The 19,338-nt window shown below is 37.3% G+C and overlaps 1 protein-coding gene across 3 annotated transcripts in view; it reads right to left on the bottom strand.

Annotated features, from left to right (window-relative positions):
- Positions 1–786: 786 nt before the first annotated feature.
- Positions 787–19,338, bottom strand: part of ZNF326 (zinc finger protein 326) — a 43,508-nt gene continuing 24,956 nt past the window's right edge. For all 3 annotated transcript variants that reach the window (XM_062004257.1, XM_062004255.1, XM_062004256.1), the window contains 10 exons: positions 18,848–19,253; positions 15,892–16,090; positions 14,429–14,463; positions 13,425–13,512; positions 11,305–11,419; positions 10,139–10,286; positions 9,730–9,829; positions 8,281–8,411; positions 7,301–7,396; positions 787–1,515 (listed from right to left, as the gene is read on the bottom strand). In XM_062004257.1, the coding sequence (XP_061860241.1) occupies positions 1,351–1,515; positions 7,301–7,396; positions 8,281–8,411; positions 9,730–9,829; positions 10,139–10,286; positions 11,305–11,419; positions 13,425–13,512; positions 14,429–14,463; positions 15,892–16,090; positions 18,848–19,253 (1,483 nt within the window). In that variant the 3' untranslated portion in view covers positions 787–1,350. The remainder of the gene's footprint in view (positions 1,516–7,300; positions 7,397–8,280; positions 8,412–9,729; positions 9,830–10,138; positions 10,287–11,304; positions 11,420–13,424; positions 13,513–14,428; positions 14,464–15,891; positions 16,091–18,847; positions 19,254–19,338) is intronic.

The raw sequence follows: 19,338 nt of genomic DNA, 5'->3' as shown, positions 1-19,338 counted from the left end.
TAGACTCAGTTTCTTCTGTCTTTCCTCACAATGTTGTCTTTTCTACTCAAAGCTATGTTAAAAGGCAGCAACTGAAAGACTAATACACAGCATTCCTTGGAGTTGTCTGTTACTAGACCTTCTGGTGGTCCAACACCTAAATCAAATACTCTCCCACAGTATTTGCACACTCTCCCCAATTCTACAATCAGTCACTGGAAAAGCAACTTGGTTCACATTTGAGGTTAGAAGTATCTTAGTTCTACCTAACCTCTTTCCACTCTCTGCTGTGTACAGGTGATGTCAGTAATGGCTGCAAATCGACAGAAACCTTCTCCAGCAGCAAGGTGCACAAGTTACATATCTGATGAGACTTTTGAAAATAACTTCCCACAATAGCCATAAGAGATTATACAGTTACTTGGTTAACTTACTACATTTAGGGAAAAAAATAGGTATATTACTTAGCTGTACTTATAAATAGTTAAATCAGACAGTTCATGTTCACATTAGTCAAAAGCTACATTAGGAGGAACTGTGGGAAAAAAATCCAAGTCTACTTATATATAACTTCTGAGATACACACTGCAAGCATGCTTCCCCTAGGCATACTGTCACAGTCAAAGTGCTTATCTGTCCTGGGAAGTGGAGCCTGAATACATCAAAACTCAGCAATTAATAACAAGAGTCACTCAGATGCAAGTACAAATTGTAAATCATTTCAATCATAATATCAATTAAGATTTGATGTGGAAACAACTTGGTAGCCAGCATGGGGAAGCACCTGAAACAGTTAACCATAGACACTTTTAAACAGTAACATTATGTGTTTTATTGCTACAAACTGGTACATCTTATCACAAAAAGCTACAAGGCATATTATAGCACATACTCTATTATACAGAGTGCAATGCAGTCCCCGAAACAGCCACACTCAACAGCACGGTTTTTGAAGTTACTCATTCTGTACTAAGAGGGAAATATATGCTTATGCCATACAGCACTTCATACATTTACCCCACAGACCAGCCTTTCTTCTCAACTGATTAGACCGAGAGTTATTATTATATCCAACTTTCAATACACACACCAAAAAAATAGGATGCTTAAAAAAATATACAACACGATGTTTTAATCAGCTTTAACAGTCAGTTTTCTATAAAAAGCTCAACTAAAATAGTCTTAATTTCATTTTAAACAAAATCAGAAACACAGAGGAATTATATAAACAAGTTCTCCACGGAATGGAATGCATGCATATGGTGGGGAATCTTCAATGTCATCTGAGACTATTAAAAAGTCTTAGCCACTTTAGAGCAGAAATAAAAAGCTGTTTTGCCCCCCCCTTAATATAGTTTCATTTTCTTCCACTTAGTTATCTTCAGTGTGGTCTAAAGTGAAGTCAGTCTGTTCTTCAGTTTCTTCTTCCTCTTCTTCCTCCTCTTCTTCCTCCGCCTCAGCTGGCTCATCAGCTTTGTCCTCTTCTTCTGCCTGCTGCTCCTGAGCCTGATCATTAATTTCAAAAGGATTTTCACCCTGAAACAGAAGATTGAAAACACACACTTTAAGTATTATTCTATATTTGAAATAGATATCATTTCAGTGAATGAAAAGAGCAGCCACTAAAGAATGCTGTTCTATACAACTTTTTAATAGCTGGAAACTTCTTGCAAGAAAATCAAAACAAAGTTGACTTAAAATTAGCAACACCTCATTTTTATGCTCACTGGAAATTGGGATCCCAATACACTGCTTACATGAAAGCAGAAGTGGCATAGAGAAAAAGCAAAAGTACGCTACCTACAAATGCAGTTTAAATCCAACATTCAGTAAACTAAAATCACACGGTTAGACTGCAATATGTTTATTAAGAACTGCATCTGCTTCCTTTGTCTCTCCACTTAAACCCAAACCTGAAGAGTTTTGCTCTGCTCCTCCTTAGTCTTTACTCACTCTAATTCCATCCATCCATCAAATGCAAACTCTTCAGTAACTGAAATCTAGAATTAAGTACGCTGACTAGCCTGAAATTAATATCATTGCTCACCTAGCAAAACAATCAAGCAGACTTCTCAGACAGCATTTTAAATATCCTGGTATTCCAATTTCACATTTTCTGTTCGATACATTAATTCAGTACAAGACATATCTCAGCTTTCACTTGTTTCAGATATTTAAGAACTATGAACAAGCAACAAAAAAAAACCACAGAGCAAAGTATTGGGAGTTCAGTAGTAAAACTCCTTTCATGTTACAACATTTGACAGAGCAAGTCTCATCCGAACAGATGATGCCAACCACTAATTATACCAGGATTGGGATTTCAAGAATATTATTTAAAAGATTATTAAAAAAAAATGAGTACTAGGCCCTTTGTCTTTTTAATTCCATATTCTTACTTCAGTTACACTTTCATGTAGGGTCTTCCAGCTTACAAATCACTGGAAAGTTAGAAAGCTACAAAAAGACTTCACAAATGCCACTAAACAAAAACTTGGCTTTGTTATTATTCCAAAAATTGAGAAATATAATTTCTATTTAATGAGTAACCCAAAGAAAGCAGAATTCTTTGAGAGCATGCTCTTCCAAGTCCCAGGATCATTTTACGCACACGCTTTGTAATGGCCAGCCTACACCACTTGGGTGGTAATATCTGTTGAGCCCAATCAATTCGCAGCCCAATCAGGGGCATAATTGCCACATATAAACCCCATGAATATGGTAGTACTTCCAACTTCAAGATACAAAGTCTGGCTGCCAAAGACCTCCTGACTGCAAAGCTTCTAGTGCCATTTTCCTTAGGTTCAGCTAAATATTTTCAATCACATTTGGGTCCCGGAACAAGGATTTGCAAATACAGACAGAAATAAGCTAATTGCAGATGTAAGAACACTCCACTTGTTTAGCTTCAAATACATGCTCACCAGCAGACATAAGAGTGAAGACAGGTATTTTAAGAGTGTCACATGGCCTAATAGAGAGCATTATTTCCTAGCAAAAGAAAACAAAAGGTGGACTTTCTCTGTAAACAATTCACAAAGATTCGAAAGTCCTTTTATAGGTCTGATACAAGTGGAAAGATGAGAATCCTCTCAATGTCCAGACTAGGCATGATGCTGAACTGTAGCTAAAGAATGTACTCCTGAAATGACTACTTCCACACTCCTGTAGACAACTTCTGACTGTTCCTGACTCTTGGGGACAAGCTACTGAAAACAACACTTCATTCCTGTGGAGACAGTACGTTGCTTCTGTCTAACCTAGTAGAAAGATTCAGCTCACTGCTTCCATCTGAGCAGATCTCTATACAATAACAACAACAAAAATGAAATTGCTTTCTCCAACTGTTTTTTTTCCAGAGAAAAATGCACTTTTCAAGCTCTCAAACTAAGGAGTAAGTTACTGCCCTCAAGGGGAAGATCCTAACGACTGCACTCTTTTCCAGCAGTGTAGCATCAGAGGCATCCAGCACAGCATGCAGAGTCAATTTTGATCCTAGTTGGTTTTGACAGCCACACTGGTCCCATCTTCCCCAGATGGCTTTAAAATACAAAACAAAAAAAAACCCAAAGAAAACAAGAACACAGGCACACAATTGAACTGCTGCAGAAAGACTTTGTGGTGTCTACAGAGCACCAAAACACAAGCAGGTAAGTAGTATATTCCCAAGAGATGCATTCTTTGGGACCCTTGCCTCTAGAACATTTAAACTGCAGGGAAAGCTTAAGGCTGTGAACTGGTATTTACAACCAAAGCTTCAGAACTCAAACCTCCACAGAAATCACTCTCTGTGTCTGTTTATAACAGGTCTGGCGAACCTGACCCCAACAGCTACCACAGTCTGCCTACCTAGCTGAGGCAGAGTCCCTTCACTGACACACATGATCAAACAGTCCTGTGATCCAGAGATAGAAAATAACAACCTCTATGGTGCTTCTCTTAACATCCAAACAGCTTTTAATCACAGACATGATTCTATCTAGGAAATTCTACATGGTCCAGAATTAGACAGTCACGACTTCATCAAGTGGTAACTTTGAGTGAGAAATAGTAGTGTCTTTTCTTCCTTATTATAAAGGGAATTGCTACACATTCGTAAGATTTCTAAGATGACTGTTTCAGAGTGGCCAGTAGGTGGGTTGTGGTGGATCCCCACCCCACCTCCTTCCTCTCTTCTTTACAACATTAATGTAGGAGAGTAAGGAGAAATGAAGAACTTTTTAAAAAAGCATACAAAGGGTACACTGGAAGCATGAAAAGGAACTACACAAGATGAATGGGAGGAAAACAGAGATATCTCTCAAAAAAATCCTTTCAAGGTTCTACGATCAAAATATCTATGATGAGGATATCAAATGATATTAAGAGGAAAGGCTCCTTCCATGCAAAGGACAGGAGGCAAGAAATATGCTGTTATTTTAAGCACCAAATTGGATTTTCAAATATAGGATTTTTTTCTTAAAGTAGTGGAATAAGACAGCATAAAAGATGCCACCAGCATCACTAAGATCCTAGAGATCACATGAGGGTTTTGACAACTCTAAACCTCAATTCTGGTAAAGTAGTTTTTCTAGAAAGTGAATGGAGAGATTTCCAGGAATGCAGCAGCAGCACAGGGAACAGAAGCAGCATTTTGTGGCAGAACACATGATACAGTAAGTGACAGTCAGAGTGGAAGAACAGTACATATCAACAGTTATTCCAATACTAATAGATCCTAGGAAGCTGCATTAGTAAGTTAAGAAGGCCACTTTTAAGAAATACTCTTCTCCTGCATTGTGACTCTTGCTGCTCTTATCTTCAGCTGTGGCACTAACAACTGCTACCAAGCCCTACCTGAAACTTTTGGCTTTTCCCTTCCATTTGTAGCTCTAGTCACTGACCAGAAGCATTAACAAAGATCAGAGCCTTTATAAACCACCAAGACTTTCTCTAAACCTACATCATCTAATTTACTGAAGTTGTCTTCAGTACAATATTGAAAATTGAAAATATTTACGGCAAAAAGAGTTCTGCCTTTTTCACAATCAAACTAGAAATACATGGTTGGAGAAAAATGAAAGTTGAATGTTTGTGGAATGACACATTTGAAGCTGTGTGTTTAAAATGGATGCATCTGCTTGCTTGCTTTTTGCACACACAGCAAGCAATCTGTGGAGCAGTCTCTAGTTGAGGAGAAGATTAAATCAAAGGGCAAACGAGATTTTCCATTAAGCACTGGGTAGAGGAATTAAGTAATGAGTAGAATAGCATTTACTCAGCAGTGGCCAAGGTATCTCAAGTAAAAAAGCAGTTGTTACTGCTCATCATCCAGCTTACTCCAGACCAGAAGTCATGATCCACTCCTTCATTTGACAAACATTTGCCAGAGCTTTCAACTTTGAAGTGTCTTATACAATCACAACAAACATCCTCAAAATTGACCACCTTGCTGCCAGGTGTCAGCCAGCTACTGAACCCAAATGACATTCAATTGTCATCCTCCAAGCAGTTACTCAATAGCACCACAGGACAATCCCCATTACTTAAGCACAATTTTTCAAACAAAACCACACTGGGGGAAGGTGAGACCCAAAGGTGGTTCTAGAAAGTACTCCTGGCCTCAATAGAAAAAGAGCTTTCCCTAACTGAATTTTATTGAGGATAGGCACCTCTTCTAGGCCACTCACTCAAAGGACAAACTTCCCAATATGCACACGGACAGCCAACCACGTAACAGAAAAGTCTTCTTTGCTCGTGTCAAACTGTATCAAATTAGGCATTGCTGACTTAAACTTTTGTCTCCTTTTGTCAAATGTGTTTGTGATGCTGATGATCTGCCTTTGCCACTTTTAAGGCTGTTGCATAGATCTGTATGAAAGCCTACCAGCTCTGAACTTCCTCCTTCCATACTGCACATACAGGACAGTCAACACATTCCAAACCACTGCTGGGTTTGGAGGGTTTTTAGAATTGGGTTTGGGTTTAGTTTTCTGTTGGGGTTTTTTGTGGGTCATTTCCCTTGGGATTTTTTGGCTGGGAGGCTGTGGGCAGGGGTGTTTCCCCATACCAGCCTGCCCCTCACCTCAGGCAAGCTATTTTCAGCTGCTAAGAAGGACTTCCTCCTCTCCTGGAAGACTGCAGGCACCAAATCACACACTGCATGCTCTGATTTATCATATGCTATGTAATTAAACCAGACTCCCTCCAGTCTTGTTGGTAATACATTTGGATAAGGTTGAGAAGGATTTGCATAACCTGAAGCCAGATCCATCTCACTATGCAGGTGCTGCTGAAAGTGTATCAAGTTCAATCCACCTCAGGAAACACCTGCACTAGGCATTCTGAAAATGTCAGTCTCCTTGTGAAGACAATCCTGCAAACTTCCACTGCCCCTCTTCCCAGTACCCCCTAGGCAGCTCCTTCTAGGGAGTTGTACAAGACAATGCCCACAGGTACCAGGCCACCAGGAACAGTTGAAGAAGTGGCTGGAAAGAGTGACAGGTATTACAGGTGGTGTTATATCTCCTCATTTGCTACCTTTTCTAAACAGATACAGTTGTTCAAAACTGATTCCCATATCCAACCATATACAATTTTGCAAGACATGACTAATTTGACACTGTATAACGTAAGTCACTTCTGCATTGGCTCATATCTCGTCATATTTCCACGACACAGCATTGCTTTGTCCAAAAGAGTCCAGCTTGGTCACATGCAAAATTCTAAACCAATGGAAAGCACAATAGCTATCCATGGTACTACAGAAAAAGCTACTTTGTTAGGCCAGAAGGAAAAACAAAATCCCAATTTTCCTAAAAATGAATCCCCATATGTTTCTCAGGCCACTTATCTGTAACACAGGCTGCCGTGCCTTTTAAATTTAAGCTTTCATTTTTTCTGTGTTGCCATGGATCCTAGAAATTCTATGGAACAAAAAGTAGCTGAGCAGTGTATGCACTGTACTTCAGTACAAAGCTATGCTGGATTCTTTGCTTCTAAACACAAAAACAGACTATTTCTACAGTGCTCTGCACTCCTCTACAGTGCTCATGTTTTCTTAAAGCTTTAACTTTTTTAATGAAAGCATCTAATGAAACATTGACTATATATATAAATATAAAAATATGGTAAATCTAAACACAAAACTGGTAAACCTGAAGGTGATAATTCTGGAAACAAAAAAATTATCTGAGACTGGCAAAATACATTACAAGTATACTCAATCTGTGAGTTACCTAGAAGTCAGAAACTGAAGACAGAGCACTGAGGTTAAACTCCGTCAGCACGGAGGAAATTGTCATATAGCAAACATCACAGATTTTTTCCATTTGAATCTTACCTTCACATACAGCTCATATCGTGCCTTGACTATAGGATTATTCAAGATACTGGTGGCAGTAAGAACACTCTCCCTTTTAATTTGTTCTCTGTAGGCCTGTGAAAAAAATTTACAGTGAATAATTATCATATACACAATTTGAATTCGTGGTCAGTTTCTGTCAGGAAAATCATGAACATATTGCAGCATTATATGTTCATTCTTAGCATTGAAGTCCAAACCACAAAATAAGCTCAATTAAATTGGGTTGTGTTTATAGTTTGTTGCTTTAGGTTGAGAAAAAAGAATATATCTATGTCTTGTTTATATAATGAATTGCAACCACACATCCGATTACAACCAGTTATCTATTCTCATCTACAGAGAACATGCATGCTTTTCCATCACAGCCTAACATACTGTTGAAGATGTTCCCATCCACTGTAGAAAGCCTGGGCTAGATGATCTTTAAAAGGTTTCTTCCAACTCAAATGATATTCCATCACCACAGAAGCTCATACATAGACAAAACATTAATTTGGTAATCTTGCTTACTGAGACAACTGTTCTTTTTTTCACTCATGCTATTCTTTCAACCCTTCAACCAACCTTATATCACTATAAACTGCAACAGGGACCAATATCATACTCCAGCTTATTCTGAGCTGCTCTCACTTTTCTTCAAATTAAAAAGATAACAGTCAAGCAAAGGAGACACCCAGCTTATCTCACTGGAAACATATGTAAGCAGTCCTTCTTAGGACTTACTGCTGTCAGCTATTAAGCACACCAACGTTACACTAGCTGGAGATGCTTCAGTGCTGGCTACTTCACAAGACAACACATTTACAAAGAGTAACAATGACATTCCAGTTTTCCACAGAAGTAGTAATACTAACAAGAACTTAGGAATTGCTTGCAGAGTACCATAACACTTTTCACCTACTATTACATTACACTTGCTGGTTTGGTTTTATTTTAAATAACATGCCATGTCTTACTTGTTTTCCTTTTGTGTGATCAGGAGATTTTAAGTGTTGCTGAACAGAACTGTGTAACGCAGGAACATACACACTGCAAGCACTGCAGTGAACAGTCTCAACTTTCATCATATGGTCATCAGCAGTAACCCCTGCAAAAAAAGAAGCAACAAATCATTAACACAAAATGTGTTGCTCTAAGGAAGCACAAGGAAATGGTTGTTTAAAGCTCTCAGTTGTTAAAACATGTCAAACTGAACCACAGGGGAATATTCACCCAAATTCAGGCATCAAAATAAAGTTCTCTAAAGGCAATGTTGAAGGAGGATGTTTTTCACTTGGACATCTCTTGACAGACTATATATGAGACCCAGGTAATTATGGTTGCTGTCTTAGGTTATGATATAGGAACACCTACCTGCCTAAACAGAGGCAAATAACACAACACTCCCAATGAAACATGTACAAAAATGCCATCTATTTAAAATCAACAACAGTTAATATCCTTAATAGTACACACGTGAAAAACAAAGCTTCATCAAAACAGTTGAATTTACTTTACCCCTCATAAGAACAACAGATTTGTTCCCTTGCTTCTCCTTATCATCAGGAAGAAACATATCATTCCAGTTCCTTTTGCACTTTAAATATTAGCTTGCAATAGAACATTCTGATCATAAAGACAAACAGGCCCTCCATTACTTAGGGAAAGTACACAAGAAGAATTTGTGAGACTGCTAAGATGTTGGCTATATCCATTTTTAAGTAACTATTAGCAAGTGAATTAGGGTAATATCCAAACGTAGTTATTGCCTAAAGTAAAGGTACTCAACAGACATTCCCCTCTGGCTCTAGCAGAAAGCCCTCAAACAAAGGATAAAGAGGAAGGACTTGGCAGAATCAGGCAGGAACACACAAAATATTCTAGAAAACTGCCTGGAGGGCAGCCGAGGGGGGAAGGGGGAGAAAAAAAAGCCAAGATGCATCCTGGGTAGCCAAGACAGTGCTCAAAATCCTGCTGTTGTCAGCGTCCCTCAAAACCACAGCCACTACTCTTCTTACATTATCCAAATCCCTGCTACCATATTTCATTGTTATCACCTTATTGCTTTCTTATGCATTCTCTTTCATTCTATCTACATCTACCTGTTGCCACTTCTCATATGTTATACTGAGTAAGACTGTGGTGAAACCTACATAACTACTTGTCAAGTACCTAGCAGAATTTTATCTTGCTTTCTGACAAGGCTACCTGGATAGCAAATATAAATAAGGTTTACTATCTCCCACTGTGCTTAAAGTCCACATCCTATCACAAACAAAGTGAGGAATCCCTACCCGATACAGAAAAGGTGTGAAAAATAATCATTTTAATCCAAACATTTTTATCAAATTTGAAAAGGAATGAAAAGAGAAAAGGACAAGCAGAGCTCCACAATACGCACTTTCACATAAAAACCCATTACTCACCTTCCATTATATCTTTTTCAGCAGCTTGAGCATTTTCTGTTTGGTTACTTGTCTGTTGCTTACGCATAGCTGTCTTCTTGAATTTATTCACCATACACTCCTACAAAGAATCAGAAAAAGAGAAGTAACACATTTAATGTACAGTTTATACTCCAATAGGAATCTATACTTCAAGTATTACTCAGAACATCTCTGTAATAAGTAACAATTACTGTTACTTCTTAAGGCACTACTTTTATGATTAAAAGTAACACAGATTCTGATTTGCTTCCACTATTAGTAGCATGTGCTATGCCAAAAGTCACCTACACAAGAAGTAACAATGATAAATTAAGCATAATGTGAAGACAGTAACTCGTTGCATTGGAATGTAGTTGAAGAATTACATAAATAAAAACAGTGATCTTACATGAAGAAACTCCATCACTACTTTGTCAAATTTGGTTTGCTTCTGGATGTGATCTAATGTTTCCTGGTGAGCTGCACTCTCCAGATGTGACTCGATTTCTTTTTCTTCAAACGTTCGAAACTTGCAAAATGAGCAAGTAAATGCCATTCTAGCAAGAGAAACACATGAATATTAAAGAAGTGTTCTTTCCTCGGAACCATGAGGATATGACAAACTTAATGAGAAAAGCAATGGAAAAAGCATTCTTTAAAGAAGCCTAAGTGAAAAAGAATCCACTGATTTTTACCATTATGAAGGTTGACTGCTATCATAACCAAATACAAATCAGGCCAGGCTCAGAGTAATGAATTATCTACGTAAAGATGAAAGTTGCTGAAGTCAGGAACTAGTCATGTAAAAGCCATATTATTCTCTGAGTATATCTATCACAGCTCTCTAGTTTGGGTCACCTTTTGTAGTACTCAGTCAAGCCAGTCCACAACTTCCTCATTACACGTAATCAGAAAGAATTCATTTAAAGTTCATTTTCCATTAAAAAAACCCTATATAATCTTTATAAGGAAATATGGTCTCCTCAGTACAATGAGGAAGAGGCCCTAATGCTGTGATCATATACTGCACTGACAGAGAACAGTTTTGTCCAGTGGTGGACATTAGCCTGCTTGGCTGTTGCCAGACTAAGAACAATTACAGGCCTACTTAATTTTGCTAGAAAATAGCTCACCATACATACAAATAAAATAGTAGACAGAATAAATCAATTTCTAACAGCTCATTAAGTCAGCATGAATACATATGTACGTGTAACATGCACATCAAAAGCAGTGTTATTCTAAGCTGCTAATAAGGGTGCACTGATGCACTGTAGGGGAGGTTAGGAAGTTGTGTATTTTCTGATATGGAAGTCCAGTGAAACATTCAGTCTAAGCCACAGAATTTTGGTGCTGGGTTTTGAAGGTTTTTAATTTCAGGTTTTTTGGTTTGAGGTGGGGCAGGGGGAAGGGGTTTTTTACTTTTTTCTTCATTGCATTTTATTTTCCTAAAAATCAAAGGGGTCTTTCAGGAAAGCAGACATAACCTTACCGAAGGAAGGTTATGTAACCTCACAGAAGGTTACAGAAGTGGAAGAAAACCACTGCAGACAAAACAGAAATTACAGCACAAACCTGTATCCATCTCCATATTTTTCGCTGTTTTTCTCCCTTCTACGCCTTTGCTTCTCTCTTCTGGCCTCGATCCGTCGCTTTTCTTCTTCCTCACTTTTGGCTTCTCCTTTGCCATCTTAACATACAACAGAAGGATTTTAAAGTGTTATGTTAAAATAAATGAATGAAACAAAAAAAACCAAACCCACACAAAACGCAACCAAAAAACCTCCACTCCAGTTAAACTGTCTTTCCTGTCTCTTCAGTACGCAGAGAAAGTGGTTCCATGACTTATTTAAACGCCACAAGTTTTGCTTCATTTTCCTCCTCTAAAGACAAACAATTTAAACATTTGCTTCTAACAATGCAAACTCAGTAGTTAAGTGGTTACATTCCAGATTATATTCCTAAAAATAAGGAAATTCAGAGTTGAAGCAAACTCTATCCCATTGATCCTAGTTATTAAAGGCCTCCTCAAGTGACCAGAAGAAGTGTACTGTGAGTGCATTGGGAGAAACACATAATTTCAAACTCTCCATAGTTTTAGAGCATCCTTGCTACCACCCCCTAAATAAACTTTCTAAAGTCTTCTGATGAGAAGGCAGTTTCCAAAATTAAAAGCAAAGGGTCACAGAAAGGAGACAAGGCAATGTTTCATTAAGGCATGGAACCTAACCTAATCTTCAACAGGTTTATTATTTTCCTCACTAGACTTCATTTGACTTCACAGAAAAGTAAACCAGGGAAGTAAAGGGGGAGGGTAGGAGGGGAATGACAACTCCCTGCAACAAAAACTCAAGCAAACTTTCAAAGAACTTCATTAGATTATCGCTTGGCATGTAAGACTGCAAACAAACAGTAACTAGAAATCAGCTTTGCAAGATTAAAGACTTTTAAGACCATTGACTTTTTGCATAAGAGTACTTAAATGTTTGTCTCTTCCCATGTCTGCTTTAAAAGCCCATGGACAAAGGGAAACAATTAGTGAGTAGTTTTAGAGTAGAAGAAAGAGGATCACTTATTTTTCTTTTGCAGTTCAACACCTAAACCTCCATGAAATCTATCTCCATCTAAACAGCAACTGTAAGCAACGCAGAGCAGCATAATACAAAAAAATAAGACTTGCAAAAAAGCTCTGTGGCTCCAGAAGTGTCACTAAGCACTAAAACATTTCATTCCTGATTACTCCAAACTTTTCTACTTTGTAGCAAGGAGTTTAAAATAATACTCTGAGCTGAAGAGGAGAAAAGCTCCCATCCAAAAGACTTTATTAAACTCAATCTGAAATCACCCATCCACTCACAGAAGCAATTCCCATGACTTATCTCAGGATGTAAATTTCACTTAGTGCCTTACCACCAAGCTTAGAAAATTGTCAAAGATGTTAAAAAAATTCATCTGGTATGGCATTCTGTGGAGTGAAGTGGCCTATATCTTATCCCTCAAGCTCAGAAATTCAAGTGCCCATCCTATTGCAAGCTGGGGAACGGGAGTCTGAATATTAACCTGCCTGTATGACCTGGGACTCCCTATTGGGGCTCCCATTTTTCAGTGCACTCACACACACTTTCAGAAATTAAAAACCTCACACAATTAAAAAAAAAGAACAAAAAAAACATTAAAAAATTACTATTTCAAGAACAGAAACTCTAATCAGCTTGCTGCAAATTTCCAGCATTCCTTACTGTTAAGTAGTTATTAATCTGTTTCATTAAAACTGCACATGTAATAAATCCTGTGTTGTTGAGAGCAGCTGAGTTAACTAAATCCACTTTTATAAAAACAACTCACCTAGGATTTAAGGGTGAGGTTGACCAGCTAGTGGGATAAATAATAGGATATGGGTGAGGAACCAGTGGGATAAATATTTAAGCAGTGGATGGCAGTAAGCATAGAAGACCATTTACATTTTCACAATAAATAAAACAAGTCTAACAACCACAACATACAGAGATGATGAGAAAGGAAGGAGATAATACGCATGTAAAGAAGAAAATAAGTGATAGGTGGATGTTACAATTATCTTCATGGCCTAAATTTATAAACTAACAGAGGTCATACCTACAAGCTTACTGTATCTATTCAAAGTCACACAAATATAATACCCACAATACCTTACCTGACAAAGCAAACTGACTTACCTCCAAAAGTCTGATAGCCAAGATCATAAGCATCTCTCGTAAAGTCTTCATATATAACAACTGCACCACTTGTGTCCACTTCAATTTCCTAATGAAATGAAATCCACAAATTTTTGTGAGGAAAAAGAAACCCAACAAAAACACTGTCATTCTAAATCCAGAAAAAGACAGTGCAAATTGCTTACTTCCAATCACCTGTTACTGGCTATTTTTATCAGATATGAGAATATAAGGAAGCAAAGCACCTTAGATTCAGCATAGATTTATGCATTTCTCCTTAATGCCTTCAAGTCTCTGTGAATCAGTTTCACAATCAAAATTCTCTTCTACATAAATACTCTTACAGTTCAGATGTTTAAAGAACTAGTTGAGAATATGTTAATACCTCCATTCAAAACAAGAAAAATACCATTCCAGTCTTTCACCATAGAATCAGGATATGGAGAGACAGATACACATTTAGCTTAATAATCCCATTCTTACAAACTGATCTTTCTGTAGGTGGGAAATAAACTTTGTACTGAATCAAAAACACCTGTTAACACTGGTTGTTTTATTTACCCCCTCTGCTTGATGTGTCTTCTGTCTTATCCATTGTTGCTCACTGCTGTTCAGTAATCTCCCTGTCATTTTGTATTTAAAATTTTTCAACCTATCCAAGCAGGTCACAGTTGCACAAAAATCAAGTTGACTGCACGTGACAACATGAGAAGTGTTCATATGCCAGCTTACAAGAATAAGGAGGGTTTACAGATACTTTCCAAGTAGGCTTTTTTCCAAGCCTATCTGCACAAGTTATATCTCTCATTCAAAATCAGTAAGGATTTCAGACTGCAATCAAAATAAGACTCAGACAAAATGGATTTAAAACGTTACTTTTAGAAAAACTTTAATAGTTAAGTACTTCATTTCTATAACTCTGGTTTAATAATTATTCATCTTAAGGTATACTGTGAAAACTTCCAAAAGAATCACAAGCCTGTTCCAAATTTGGGAATCTTTACCTCTATAGTAGAATCCTGGAATGATGTCTTCATGTCTATAAACATAAAATGAGGAAAAAAATAAATAATGCAGAAATGTTGTCACTGTCAATGCATTGTAAGACAACAACACATTAAGGAAAAAGAATCAGCTTGTTATGCAGCTAGGATAGTCTATAGTATTATTACTAAAACATGACAGATTTTATCTAACTCTCAAATCAGTTATCCTTAGGAATATAAACTATAGTCTTCTAGACACAATCACCTGTATCTAACTCCACAAAACTAGAAAGTCAAGAATGAAAGGACAATGTAATTTTGAGACATTTTCACACATCTACTGTATACTAATTGTATCCAATTTTCTGTTATCTGTCACCCACTTTTTAGTTTCCAACTACACGATACTGCCAAGAGCATCTTTCAGTTCAAGTTTCAGAAAGTTATGTTAAGCCAACCAACAGTTTCTTCCCCCCAGTCTGAGAGCCACAGAAGTTGAGATGTGCATTCTAACAAGCACTATCTACTCTACTTCTCAGAATAACTTTACCATTACATAGTACACTCATCACTGGACTGTAGAAAATGGTGAGGTGGAAAACAATACTAAGCTCTTCTTTCAGAAGAGCTAAGAGAAACCTTTGAGATACAAGCCTTGGCTATACCTGGACATGTATTTTACAGATTAATTTAATCAGAACAAAATCGGGAGGTCCAACAATAACATTCTCTATACAAAAGGCAGAGGAACACTTTCCATATACCCAGTAACTGAAATTTTTCCAGTACTCTCGAAGTTAAGGGAATAGTTTTGTAATACACAGTAGTATTAACTAGAATTACAAAATCAAACCCAAAATGTTCATGTGGAAGTTTCTGCCAAGTCTACACATTTATCTTACAAGCTTTGAGCTAAAGTGATTTAAATATTTTTCAGGTGTGATTTGAAACCAGACTACATAAAACACTGTAGATCCAATTACTGACAAAATTACAAGCATAAAAACCTAAAGTTTGACTGTTTACATGCCATTCATAATACTTAATACCCAAGTTTACATTCCCTCCAAAGGCTCAAGCTCCTGCCAGGATACATTTGAGAACCTGGTCAGCAGCATCCAGACTCGGGCGAAGGCATATTTGTCAGGTATCGTGACTTAAGGCAACCTGAGATTTTTAAATCATTTTCAGTGCTGAAAATTTGCCTCCAGGAAGTACCATTATAAAGTCTGAATTAAACAGTCTTCAGCAGTATATATTTAAACACATTAAAATATTCAATTTCATTCAGTAAATTCTCTTTAAAAGAAGACTCAGAAGAGTAAATTCAGAGAAACCTGTTGTGAAGTACTTCAAAGAGACAAAATTAAGAATTATAAAACAGCACATACAGTCCTCTTTCTGAATATTAAAATAAGACCATTCCTAATGAACAACAAAAGAGTAATTTTAACTAAAGAATTTTGGCACTTGCTACTTACTAGGTGGTTTTTTCTGGCTCAGCTTCAAAATGGGTTTTGTCATTTTGGGTTTCTTGATGAACGTCCCACCAGGTTTGTTATACGGCTGTGGTATCATTTTTCTTTTTATTCCTCTTGCAGCAACTGCTGCAGGACTGGGTTTGTTATGATAGTCAACAACAATTCCAGGTCTGTGCATTCCTCCAAAGTCTCCCATATGCTGAAAATTTGTGAAATCAAGAAAAAAAAGTATTAGCATATGAAATTGACAGAAATAACACAATTACTTGGTACGATAAAACTGTGAACTGCCTGAAGTCTGCATTCTAGAGCAAGATGCAGGGGAAATTTAAGCTCCTAGTCTGATGTTGTGTTGTATAATTGCACTGTGGGTGTTTGTCCAGTAAGCATGAACACATAGGTATAAACTGTGTTTCTGCTTATTCAGAACCAATGTCCAGACAATGAACATTTCTATCAGAGTCCACCTCTCAGCCTATCACTTGGCTCCTCTCTTCAGATTCTCTAGATGCCAAATGAGTTCTCCCTCTGGGAAAAAAACAACCAGCTAACCAACTCAGTTTTCAACACTTAGTCAGTAATTATTAAAAAATTAAATAAGACAAAAATTTAAAAAGAGCTTCTTCATGTCAAATGACTAGCAGTGATTTGAAAACTGAGTAAAGAAGGTTGTCCAGCGTGGAACGGCAATTAACTGAAGTTCATTCCTTTCACTTATCTTTATCCTTATCTTTCCACTAACTTCAATACACTCGGCATCTACCAGCTGAGCCTGGAGGGAATAACACAAAGCCCTGGCAGCAACATGAAAACTCAGTTGAAAGACTTAACCTTTCTATTATTTCTAAAATGCTGTACAATCAGTTATGGACACTTGTTTATGAAAGTTACCTCTCTGGAGTCATGGAATAAATGAGTAATCTGAAGAGGGAGAATTTAAGGAGCTGCAACATTGTCAAAAGTGTCAACATACTTCTCAATATTAACTGAATTATTTGATTAATAAAGCAGAAGAGAGCCCACTGACTGGATGGGTGACATGGATAAGCAGAAATATTTGTATTGCCATGAAAATTGGGGGTTGGACTAGAGGATCTCTAAAGGTCCCTTCCAACCCCTACCATTCTATGATAAGATAAGTAGTACTACACTATCAAAGTTAAAAGAACATAAAAATAACTTCAACATACTTATGATGGGTATCACTTGTTTTCTTAAAGCATTTTTTAAGTGACGGACAGAATGTACCAAAACAGGCACTTTTCTTAACCTGAATTCCATGCACAACATCTCCATGTTAATTTATTTAGTTGAGATAGTTACAGAACTACCTAGCACGTACATTTACACTGTACACAATTTTGATATGAAGTATGCATTTGGATAACTCCCAAGTACTTTTGGTTTTTAAACAGACAGTCTAGCTATTAAAGGTGCAATGCATTTTACATAAGGTAAGTAGTTTACCCTTTACATTCTCCTTTATTACCTAAAAGACTAACAATGTAAATTTCAAAAGCAAAACAAAAAGGCAATAAGGCTACTTGGTTGGAGCTCTGCACAAAACTTTCTGATCTAAATGAGTTCTGAAAGGATGGCATTCAAACTTAAGAACCTAACACCTTCAGCTTCACAAGCAGAGAAGCATAAAGATTAGAATCTATTTCTCATACCATGCTACATGCTACTTAGCAGCCATATGCAAACTTGAGCTACAATTTTAATATAGCAACTATAGTGTTCAAGAATGCTGTGAAGTAAACTTTCTGCAACAAAACCACCACACAATTAGTCATTTGATTCAGTAAATAAAAAACCTTCCTCTACACTTGAAGCTACAAACAATTTGTATGGTTTGATACTAAAGAATTGCATCTCAAAGAAATATGGCACACTTAAGGATTTTAAAATCAATTACACCCAGAGTCACAGGCAGAAAAGCATTCACTGAACTCTTCGTGCTTAAAAAAAACATAATCAGAATTGGGATTATAAACTCAAGATAAAGGGACACCATCAACTTAAAGTTAGTACTTCTGACAGCATGGTTTTTAATTGTCTTCTGATGGGTTGGTTTTTTTTTCCCCTAGCTCATTTAACATTAAGCATTATTTCTCAAAACTGTGATCCACTATTTTGTGTAAAATTAATCTCACTGTTTCTTGGACATACAGTTTTTACATCCTACACTGGAAAGGAATCTATTGAAAAGGAGCTAGAATGTAAGTCTGACTAGGTACACTGTCTGGAAACTAATCTCAGTTCTGTGAAAGGACTCGATTTCAAGTTGATGATGCCCCTTCAAGCATCCTTTTATTTTTAAAAAAAGAACCACTGTAACTGCTAACCACCCACCTTTGTAATTTCCTCCCCATCACGCTTCCAATACACAAGTCAGAGTAAGAATTAAGTTTAAAAGAAGACTTGATGTTTGATAAAGCACATGTTCAATCTGTTAAAGAACTTGCTAAACTTCTACCTTTACAGGAAACAAAAACTACTCTAGCATTCACAACCTGGGGTTTATTTTTTGCTTATACATTGCACCTTTAACCTACTCAAAACTTCAAAAGACTTTGAATTAAACTTTTATAATATTCAAGAATTTCCCCACCAGCAGCAAAGATGCTGGTGTTTACAAGGAAAAATGCAAGTCCTTTTAATCCCTTTTAGACCAAACCTATTACTTTTATCTTCACCTTTCAAGCAAAAGGAGAGATTTAACAAACCTTAACAGCTAGTCTTCTATTACTTATTACTTTCCACAGAAAGAGGGAACTAGATTCTACTTGAAGACAACTTCAAGGGAGTAAACAACATTGCCAACCGTGATAGTTTGCCTGGACAAAAAAAAATCCCACACTGTACTGAACAGTGCATTCATTTTAAAGCAGTGGTCTTGAAAGGGTTTAAAAGAGTGTCTAGTGAAAAGAATCTGAAAAGATTCTGTACTTACTCCTCGGCCTCGGCCTCTGCCTGTTGATGGTCCTCCAAAAGCATCATAGTTTCTGCTTCCAAATCCACTTTCAGGATAAGCAGGCGTTCCTCTCCCCCGAGAGCCTACAGGTGCAGGCTTCATATGGGGTGAAGAAAAACTGCTGTAGGAAGAGTAACTCTCTCTTCCTCTGTCCTCCATAAACCCAGGCCTCAATTTTGAACGGGAGTAAGGTGCTTCCCAGCTAGACCCGCCCTGGTTTCTACCTCCGAAAGAGTCAAGGCTATTCCGGTAGGAGTTGTCAAATCGACCACCATAACTACCTCCGAAGCGGCTTTGTTCGGGTTCATTATAACCATAGCCAGATCTGTACAGATCTCGCCCACCCAGAGAAGACCCGGAGTCGTAAGACTCATAAGGTCCAAACCTGGAAAAGTTGCACAGTGAGGAGAAAAAAAAGTAAGCTTACTAATGTTATACATTTCAAAAGACAAGTTATCAGTTGACATTTA

This window comes from Colius striatus, chromosome 10 (assembly GCF_028858725.1).
Source record: "Colius striatus isolate bColStr4 chromosome 10, bColStr4.1.hap1, whole genome shotgun sequence".
Classification (NCBI taxonomy): Eukaryota; Metazoa; Chordata; class Aves; order Coliiformes; family Coliidae; genus Colius; species Colius striatus.
Note: the sequence above shows the minus strand (reverse complement) of the source record. Positions and strands in the feature narration are given on the sequence as shown.